Source organism: Neophocaena asiaeorientalis, unplaced genomic scaffold, assembly GCF_003031525.2.
Source record: "Neophocaena asiaeorientalis asiaeorientalis breed wild unplaced genomic scaffold, Neophocaena_asiaeorientalis_V1.1 scaffold149, whole genome shotgun sequence".
NCBI lineage: Eukaryota > Metazoa > Chordata > Mammalia > Artiodactyla > Phocoenidae > Neophocaena > Neophocaena asiaeorientalis.
The window spans coordinates 974,205-983,974 of NW_020174442.1; the positions used below are offsets into that span (position 1 = coordinate 974,205).

Here is a 9,770-nt window from a genome sequence, read left to right on the forward strand (position 1 = left end):
AAAAAAAAAAAAAAAAGAACTTCTGGCACTCTCTTTGGAAATTCATACTTAATTTTTATCTTCCTGATTTAACTACACATAGTGCTTCAGTCTAATTAGGATAGAAAATTGGGGAAACTTGGGGCTCACTCTTAGAAGAATTTTGCTGTTCAGAATAAAGGAGAATCTCATGTATTAAGTGTTGAAGAAAAGAGTTACCAAGACTATTAGGTTTTTATATTTATGATCTTAGGGTTTGCTTTGTGGGTTTCTTATTTTGGAAAAATCTCTGCTCTACCTCTGGAAAACAGTAGTCAACATTATAATGAAGTCTAACATCACCTTGCATCCTATTGCAAATAGCCACTGTGTCTCAGGAATGGGATTTAACAAAGGGCAGTACCTGTCAATGGATGCAGAAGTGGATGAAGAGAACGCTCTGTCCCCGGAAGCATGCTATGAGTGCAAAATCAACGGCTACTCTAAGAAAGACAGCAGACAGAAGAGAAGTGTTTATGAACCCAAACCCACTGCTGTGAGTAACCTCACTTTGTTTTGTCACCAGATTTTATCCATATGGAGTCACGTATATTTTGCAGTAAACTTTTATGTAGGTTTCAGCCTCAGTGAAGCTAAAACTGTCATGAAATTTATTGGCTAAATTCATGGACACACTATGGCAGAGACAAGTAAATTAAAATTAGAGGCATTTTTAGCTCAAAACACAAGGACTGGGGGACTTTAAGATTCACAGTTTCAGATCATATGTTTTCATTTTTTTGATTTGTGCCAGAAGGCAATAATATGGCCTTCTAGGAAATAGCTAGTTTGAAATGATTCAAAAACCAAAATTATTTTGAATCTGTCCAGTTCTGTTGTATACATATGTAGTGCACTGGGCTGATTTTAATTTTCAGTAGGTAAGCCAACTTGGTCTTATATTGTAATATTTATAAGACAGGTGTTCCTCCCATAAAGAGTTTATCTCCACATAACTTGTATTTTGTAAGGAGCTGAAGATCTGAACTGCCTGCTGCTGCTATGTCTTTGCTGTTCATAGTAGTTAGCAGAGTGGTTAAAGGGGCAGGCCACAGACTTCATGATTTTGAATATGTTCCCTGATCCTCCCTACTTACTACCCATGTTACATGGGCCATTTTACTTAACCTCTCTCTACCTCAATTTCTTCACCTGTGAAATGGGAATAAAAATAATTACCTCTGAAGGCTGACAAGAAGATTGAGTGATTACTGTGAAGCTCCTGGAATGGTGCCTGGCATAAGCATCGTACGTGTTCTCCGAATAGTACCCAGTATCTGGAGATGTTTTCCCCCAGACATCAGGGAGAGTACCATCCTTGTCAGTTAGTGTTACTGCAGAATTCCCCATCAAAAAACCTAGTCTTCAACTCACTGGCTGTGTGAATTGGGCAATTTGTTTCAGTTTTCTGGGCCTCAGAAACTTATTTGTAAGACTAGATAGACTTCGCTAGCCAAAAAGTCTCTGGTTCTATTTTATAATAATAAATAGGCCAGCATTACATTTACCTTGCGGAGACTGAGGTGTCTAACTGATATTTAAGTATGGCAACTGAGATATTCATCAAGTATCCCAAACTACAAATCCAGAAATTCTGCTCATAAAACCTTCCCATCGTAGTTCTGGGGACAGGATTTTGTCTGCACACTGATGGGGGCACTTCTGCACCACTTTTCTCAAGTTTTTGGCAGGCGCCCACTCAATGCATTGATTTTTTTTTTTTTTTTTTTGCCTGTCTTACTGAAATATCATTCCTAAACCTCCCATACCGCTGACTGAGGGAGACTTGGTTCATCTGGGCCATGCCCCATTGGCTTTTTACCAAAGCTGGCTCAAACCTGAGCCCTGACGACTCTGCAGTTCCCTCCCTCTGCACTAACAGCTCCCAGCAAAGACACTCACTCACGGTTTGTGACCATAAAATCAACCTGGGCCTTCAGAGTGAAGAGCCCTCTGGCGACAGTCCCTGCTGTTAGATAACAGCTGCACTTCTCGTTTTAACTCCAGGGAAAAAAAAAATTACAGTCATTTCCTAAATTGTCTCTTGTTTATTATTAATAAGCATGATATTCCATAAACTCAACAAAGAAAACTTGAAATGTGAGTGCTCCCCATAGGCCCAGACCTGAAACTTTACCTGGATAAGGCTGAGTGAGAAGTCGTAAAGATTTACAGGGCATACTCTGTGGAATTGACCTTTTCTCCCAGCTGACAGTAAGTTACAAGCAGAGTGCAGAGGGGCAGAGACACATCGTCCTTGTGGCTGCACCCCGACAACAGGCTCCTTTCGAGTCATCTACCTGTGCTGTCGAAGGTCTTCCCACATCGTTTCCTGCTCTTTCTCCAGGTTGAACAGATCAGCCTGGAGAGTGTCGACATGGACAGCCCCGTGAAAATGAAGTTCAACCTTTCCGGCCTTGGCTCTAAGGAGCACATCCTAGAACTCATGCCCGCCATTGAGCCACTCAACAACCACATCCGCTATGTCATCTCCCAAGGGAATGACGATGGCATCTTCCGCATCCACCAAAGGAATGGGCTCAGCTACTTGCACACGGCCAAGAGGAAGCTCGTGCCTGGCACATACACACTGGAAGTCACTAGCATCCCTCTCTACAAGAAAAAGGAGCTTAAGAAACTGGAAGACAGCAATGAGGACGACTACCTCCTAGGGGAGCTCGGGGAGGCTCTCAGAATGAGGCTGCAGATTCAACTCTATTAACCCCTTGCAGACTTTGTTCCAGGCTCAAATCCCTGCACAGCCAGCCTTCAGAAGCCTCTGAGAAATCAATGACTAATTTTAAAGAGGAAAAAAAAAGACTTTTATTTCTTTCCTCCCTGTTTCAGACTTTAGGATGTTGACCCTCACAGGGAGTGATAATTAGACTCTGGTGTGGCCAAAGATTTGAGTACAGAGGCAACCGTGGTTACTGTATTTTCTATATAACTTCACTTTAAAATATATTAAAAAAAAAAAACCTAAATATTCAAGAGATCAGCATATGGCACTAAATGCACAAAAATAATGTGAGCTTTTTTTTTCCTGTTAGCAGTCTGTAACACTTTGGGTATTTTGCTATAGTTGCTAATTAAAAAAAATATAGATGTTTATTTATTTTTAATGCAGTAATATATGGAGAAATGAACAAACTATGTAAACAAAAAGGGAAACTCACTTGTTTTTCTTTAGATTTATAAATTTGAGCTATTTCTTTTAGAGGTGCTTTTTAAAAAATTCAGTAGATTCAAGAGGTGTTTCCGTTGGTTTTCTGCCAGTCATCCAGCTGGTACACATCTGATTATTTTAAAGGAAGCCTCACAGAGCTGAACGGGCAGTGTAGTCAATGTGTCATTAGATCCTTTATAAAGGAGATCAAAGCCAGAGCAGCTCACTGTGATGATATTTCACATCACCAGACACACCAGGCAACAGAAGATGAAGCACACAACCACTGTAGCAAAATACCTTGACTGCTTGTGAGACCAGTAGCGTTGCAGGCCAAACCGTACTGTATTTCCTTCTCATAACCTCAAGGAAGCACATGTGCTACCCACAACACCTCATTCTTACCCAGGGCGTGCTGCATACTTGTGGTACTGTAGGCAGCTGAAGAACTGCTGTTCCTTCGGAAAGGAACACCTGGCGTTCTGTAGTGTTTGGTGCTGTCTTAGATTAATGGTGCATTTATTATGTTCAAGCTATTTCAGGATTGCCATATGTGCAAACAAATCATGCAGTACAGCCAAGGAATATATGTTGTTTTTTTTTTAAATCCAATTTTTTTAGAATTTTCATTAATACTGTAGTTATACACCATATGTCTCGTTTTATCATAGCCTATTGTGTATGAAAGATGTTTGTACAATGAATTGATGTTTAGTTTGCTTTAGTCATTTAAAAAGATATTGTACCAGGATGTGCTAATAAGAGTAAGTCCCCGCGTTCTTCTCAACCCAAGAACCTGTCCCTGGACCAGTGACCAAACCTCATATGTGAAATGGCCAAAGCACATGCAGGCTCTGGGTTGTTCCTCTCACACCTGTGCTGACCAAAGATTAGTCACCAGTTAGATCCAGTTTGGGACTTTGTTTTGTTTTCTAATAACTAAAAAAACAAACAGTGTAAATTTGTAATCAAGTGTTTATGAGGAAAAACTTATGGCTTTTGGTTTTGTTTGTTTTCGTAGGTCTGTGTATCAAATATGACACTTTTCTTGCAATAAAGCTTATTTTGGGGTAGCTTTCCGACTGAGAGTTTTATGGGACTACAACCCCTGTTTTGTTTGTGGGAGGGGCCGGGGGCTTTGCTTACAGGGACCTGTATGAAAGTACCAGAAGGAAAGCCAGGCACATTTACAAGAAAACAAGCGACTGCTGTCAAGTCTGTGACACAAAGTAGGCAGGAGTGTCCAACTGACAATTACAATGTAAGGTCATATGCAAATTGAAGGACATAGTCAAGGCAGTTGGTTGTTCACTTCTGCATAGACTCTAAGCCTCCAAGGACCCATCTTCCTAGAGGCCTCAGAATCTCTTCACTTCATCCTCACCTGTGGTTTGGGTGCCATTGTGTTAAAGCACCCTAAGACACCTGTGAGGAAGTGAAACATTCTCTTAAAGAGTCTTCCTTCTTAGGGTTTTCCTGAACTTGAGTTTGTAGTCAAAAGTATGCAGCAGGCATACCCCGGTCCAAATGGCACCTTCACCAAAAATAACAGGAAGAGAGCTTCCTGTCTCTTGCAGTGTTGTACACTGTCCTCACAGGACAAGTGTATAGATAGGAGAAGTCGTTGAACAGGGACTCCCTTCTGATACACAGCTGAAATGAGAACAGACACGTCTCTGAAGTTAATTCCACACAAAGTTTGAGAATGTGTGTGCTGAAATTTTTCATCCAAGGAATAAGAAAACAAGGAAATGTTATGACTGATCTTAATGCTGTTCTTAGCCAACCAGAAATTAGCTGCATGGAATAAGGGAAGTATTTGCCTTGAGGCATCCTTTAAAACTTAACATGCATCTTCAGTTTCATCTGGCATCTGTTACTGGTACAGCGTGAGTGCTGTAATATGAAATTACCTGGAACCAAACTTGACTCTGAATGTTGAGCAACAGCACTCTTAGTTTAGCTTTAACCTGCTCTGGAGGAAGTTGAGAATCCACACCATTAGGTGCTTTACACAGAAGAGAAAAAAAAAAATCATTAGGTGCTTTACACAGAAGAATGTACTAGAAGGAAATGACTACTTCAAGATGCTCCTTCCAGGAAGAACCTTTTTGGGCATGTCTGATAGCTTTATTGCAACTCCGTTATTGTGAGCACTGACACAGCTGTGATTAGTTTGTGCCTCTCTGGTAACTAAATGCTAATGATAGATCCTGTACCATTTTGTCTTTCTCATTAACTGTCCCCTCAGAAATTACCTTGGCGAACTTACAGAAAACTTCACACAAGACTAAATTAATAATGTAAGCCCAGGCATATAAACCAAGTCCAGCAGGTACATGTAATAGTAAAATAATAAGCAATAATTTGGTCTTCAGCTGACATGAATTCCTTTTCCACTAGCATTTAGATTTGGAGCTTTTAAAAATTTAGGCCTGGGGCTTCCCTGGTGGCGAAGTGGTTGAGAGTCTGCCTGCCGATGCAGGGGACACGGGTTCGTGCCCCGGTCCGGGAAGATCCCACATGCCACGGAGCGGCTGGGCCCGTGAGCCATGGCCGCTGAGCCTGCACGTCCGGAGCCTGTGCTCCGCAACGGGAGAGGCCACGGCAGTGAGAGGCCCGCGTACCGCAAAAAAAAAAAAAAAAAAAAAAATTTAGGCCCGTTTAGTACTTTTTATTTTGTTCCTTATTTGTGGTATGTGAAGGTTGGTTACATTTGCACATGAACACTGAAAATAATTTAAGGTAATATATAATGATTTTACTCTAAATTCTAACATCTCCCCTATTTCATTATCTAGGAATATCAAACAGGATAATTCATAGATCTGTCCCTTCTAAGGTTTTGGTTTGCCTTCTTGGTTCAAGAATAAATGCTTATGGTAGAGAGTGGGGAACACAACTAAAATTTACAGAGCATCAGTTTGAGACCTACAGACCTTTTGGTTCATATCCTTGATGCTTCAAGGGAAATGAGTCAATTCATATGTTAAATTGGACCGTGAGGAATTGCCAATATTTGGCCATGTTTGACTTACAAAATGGTAATTTCACATGGTTCGATAGATAAGTAGTTCAGAAATATTCATGTTTCTCAAGAATAGGCTGGAAATCTGAAAATTTCCCTTCTCTTTGAAAGAATCAATTCTGTTCACTTCTTTCCATGCTGCTTGTGGCTCATTTGAACTTCTAATTTACAATAGTCCACAAGAGAATGAAAGTACATAATTTATTCAAACAGCCACTTTCTTTCATGCTCCAAAGACTTTGGAAAGAGTCTAAATCACACGTCTTTGGGACCTTGAGGGGATTACTGGAAACTGTTTAAAGACAAAGACAAATCCATTGGGAAAGGTTAAATATAGCCCATGTTTTTTAAAAAAATAAAAGGGAAACTTTAGGAATCGTTACTTCTAAAGAGACAGGAAAGATGGTGATTCATTAACACCCCACAGGAAGTGAAGGTGACAGCTGTTTTGCAATCTCAGCCAAGCCTGCCTTTGATATCTAGCTTATGGTTCTATTTTATTTTATTTTTTTTTAGCATGATAGCTTTCTCAAATAAATACAAAGCCATGGTTTTCTTGCTTAATAAGAAGTACGTGTTCCTGACCTTCGTTCTCTTTGAAGATCCATTTGATGTACAGAGCGAGAGTCCTGAAACACAATGAGCAGCTCACTGAATTCAGCATTTTAGCCACTGAGACGGTATCACTTTGCAGGTAAAAGAAAGAGATTTTCAGATCAGGCCGGCCTGAGTTTAGCAAGTGGAGGATAGGACAAGCTCACCGACTGCCTTGGATATGCTGCCCGCTCTGAGATCCTATCTGCCCCACTTTTGGATGGACAGGTGGGTAGAAGCCTCCTGGGTGTCCTGGTGTGATGTGCAAGGCACTTTATTCATGTCCAATTAGTTGTAAACGAAAGAGGAGTTAAAAGGAAGGACTCAATCCAACAAGCTACGCAATGTCCCTGAGCCTTGGTCTCTTTCCTAGGATGATGCTTCCCTGCAGTGTGACTGAGAAAATAGAGTGAGATGGTCCGGGCAGCGCAGTCAGCGGAGGGCTGAGCACACAGCAAGCACGCAGTAACTGTCAGCTGTTCTTCTTCCTCTTCCTCCTCCCACCGTGCCTACAGCCACAATATGGGGTAGAATGCACCCCCATAGTCACACAAAACTCCTTCCCAAGTGTGGCCCTGAAATTACAACCTTCCCACTGAACTGTATGGGATAACTAGCACCCAGGACGTGTCTCCTAAGTGATCTGTACCTCTAGGGCGAAGTCCTGGTGTGGTCATGAGAGTTTACAATCTCCACTGTGTTCTTCACTTACTGGAGTCACCAGCTACAGCCCTGGAAGTTCAGGCCACCAGCACAGCCAGAGCCCTCCTAGCTACAGATGCCTAGGAAACCAAACCTGAAGGAGAACACAGACATCTAATAATCATTTTTAGAATGATGTAGTGCCATGGAAAGTCAGAGCTACAGAGGCCTTTGGAAACCTACCCATATGTACGTGTGAGGAAACTGAGGCCCAGAGTCGTAACTGAGCTAATTGTACTGCTAGTTTCCACCTAGGTGAGACCAGAACCCTGGCTGCACGGTTGTAGTCTGGTATTATTCATATTTCCACTACATGGTCAGCCTACTTGGATCTCTTTTAAACCCTAAGGATATAGGCCAGTTCCCATGGTTTTGGCTCACATTGAATCCAAAAATGTTTTCCAAGCACGATTCAAGCACTGCTTTTTGTTTTGTCCACCCCACCCTCTGTGTAACTGCACCCAACCTCCTGTAGACCAGAGGTTTGTATACACACTAGAATGCCAAGATACTAGCTGCCACAGAGTAGACCCCACTTAAATCACGCACTGCTTTAAAAGCACGCTAGAGCTCTGACTTTCAAAGGGTTAAATATTTTATTTAAACCAGACCTTCAAAACATTAAAAAAACAAACCAAAAAAACCACATACACTTTTGTTTCAGTAAGAACACTTAAGGAAAGCACACTAGTTGCTTGTGTTGCTTAATTGTCATGTTTTTCCTTTTCCTGTGAGCCTAAGAAAGATATTACTAGATTAAGCTGGCTTACTTTTGAAAGAGCCAAGAACCAACAGCTCATATTAGTCACCCCCGTTAGGGCTGCAGATGAAATGTCAGGATGTAGTGTAGACATTTTCCAAAGGAAAACAGGAAAACGCTTTACACGATTTTGAGAGCAAACCGTAGGGAAAGTTAGCACTACTAGCCTTCCCCAGACAACTACTGCTACATGTGTGAGTTCCATTAATGAAATAGCAGTGAAGGCTGTGAATGGCCAATTCCTGAGAAACGTCAAAAAAGCAGCGCCTTGGCCTGCTCAAGCTGCCTAGGTTTCTGCTCCTGGGTTTACCGCCTTCCTTCCACACCCCAGCACCCCTGTACTGAGGGAACCCATTCATGCAGGGATGAAATTAGAGCCTCGGGCTTGTGCGTTCATGAATGTAAGGCCTGAGACAGAGTCTAAGACCCATGGTCATGTATCAGCACCTAGGAACTTAATGTGAGATGAATCTGTACCTTAGTCGTTCTGGTAATTCACAGAGCCAAGGCCCGAAAGTAGTCAATGAGTAAATGAAAGGAGGGAGAGGATTCTAAGACTCTCCATAGGATCTACCGCCTTGGGTAGTAGTGGATGGCCACAGAACACCACGGACCACCTGGGGAGCTGGGCCTCGTCCAAGGAATGGGTGGTTTCACAGTAATGATTTCATTGGACATCATCTGGACTGATTTCTGGGGGTCACTCTGGAGGCATCTTCCCTTCTCTCTGGAGGACTTTCTTGATTTATGCTGCTTTTCTGCACCTTCCTAGGGAGCCTCATAGATCTAACCCAAGATGATAGTAGATTGAAAGCTCTTTGGGAAGGCTGACTATAATTTGGATTTGTCACATGAGGGGACACCCCCGTCCTAACCTGAACTGAAGCTACTGTTGCTTCTGTAGTGTCATGGGTGGGAGAAGAGGCCCAATAACTTCTTTTCGTAAGACACAGATTACACACCTCTTGTTTTTGAAGCAAACTGATTGTGTGAATATTTGTTGGGTAGTTATTACCCAGTCCTAAAAAGATTTTCCCTCCAAAAACCTACAGTCAATTCAGGGAAACAAGATAACCACATAAGATTATGAAGTGGTATGTGGTTAAGGGCCCAGACAAATGCCCCAGACTTTTTTTTTTTTAAGTCTTTATTGAATTTGTTACAATATTGCTTCTGTTTTATGTTTTGGTTTTTTGGCCGTGAGGCATGTGGGTGAGATCTTAGCTCCCGGACCAGGGATTGAACCTGCACCCCCGGCACTGGAAGGCGAAGTCTCAACCACTGGACCACCTGGAAAGTCCCCCAGACTTTGCCTTGAAAAAGTAAGTGGCCATTGAAATGTAGAGCTACTGGAGATGGTCTTTTGGAGATGGTGAGAATTGAACTGGACCTTGTAGAATGAGGCAGATTTGGATACAAGGTAGAAAGTTGGAAGGATTTCCTCGAGTATAGAATAAGATGAACAAACCTTGGAAGTGATAGTGTGGATGGCCTATTGGAAC

The 9,770-nt window shown here is 42.0% G+C and overlaps 1 protein-coding gene across 1 annotated transcript in view; it reads left to right on the plus strand.

Annotated features, from left to right (window-relative positions):
- Positions 1–4,257, plus strand: part of FBN2 (fibrillin 2) — a 225,817-nt gene extending 221,560 nt beyond the window's left edge. The window contains exons 64-65 of the mRNA XM_024757148.1: positions 343–514; positions 2,366–4,257. Of these exons, the coding sequence (XP_024612916.1) occupies positions 343–514; positions 2,366–2,740 (547 nt within the window). The 3' untranslated portion in view covers positions 2,741–4,257. The remainder of the gene's footprint in view (positions 1–342; positions 515–2,365) is intronic.
- The last annotated feature ends 5,513 nt before the right edge of the window (positions 4,258–9,770 follow it).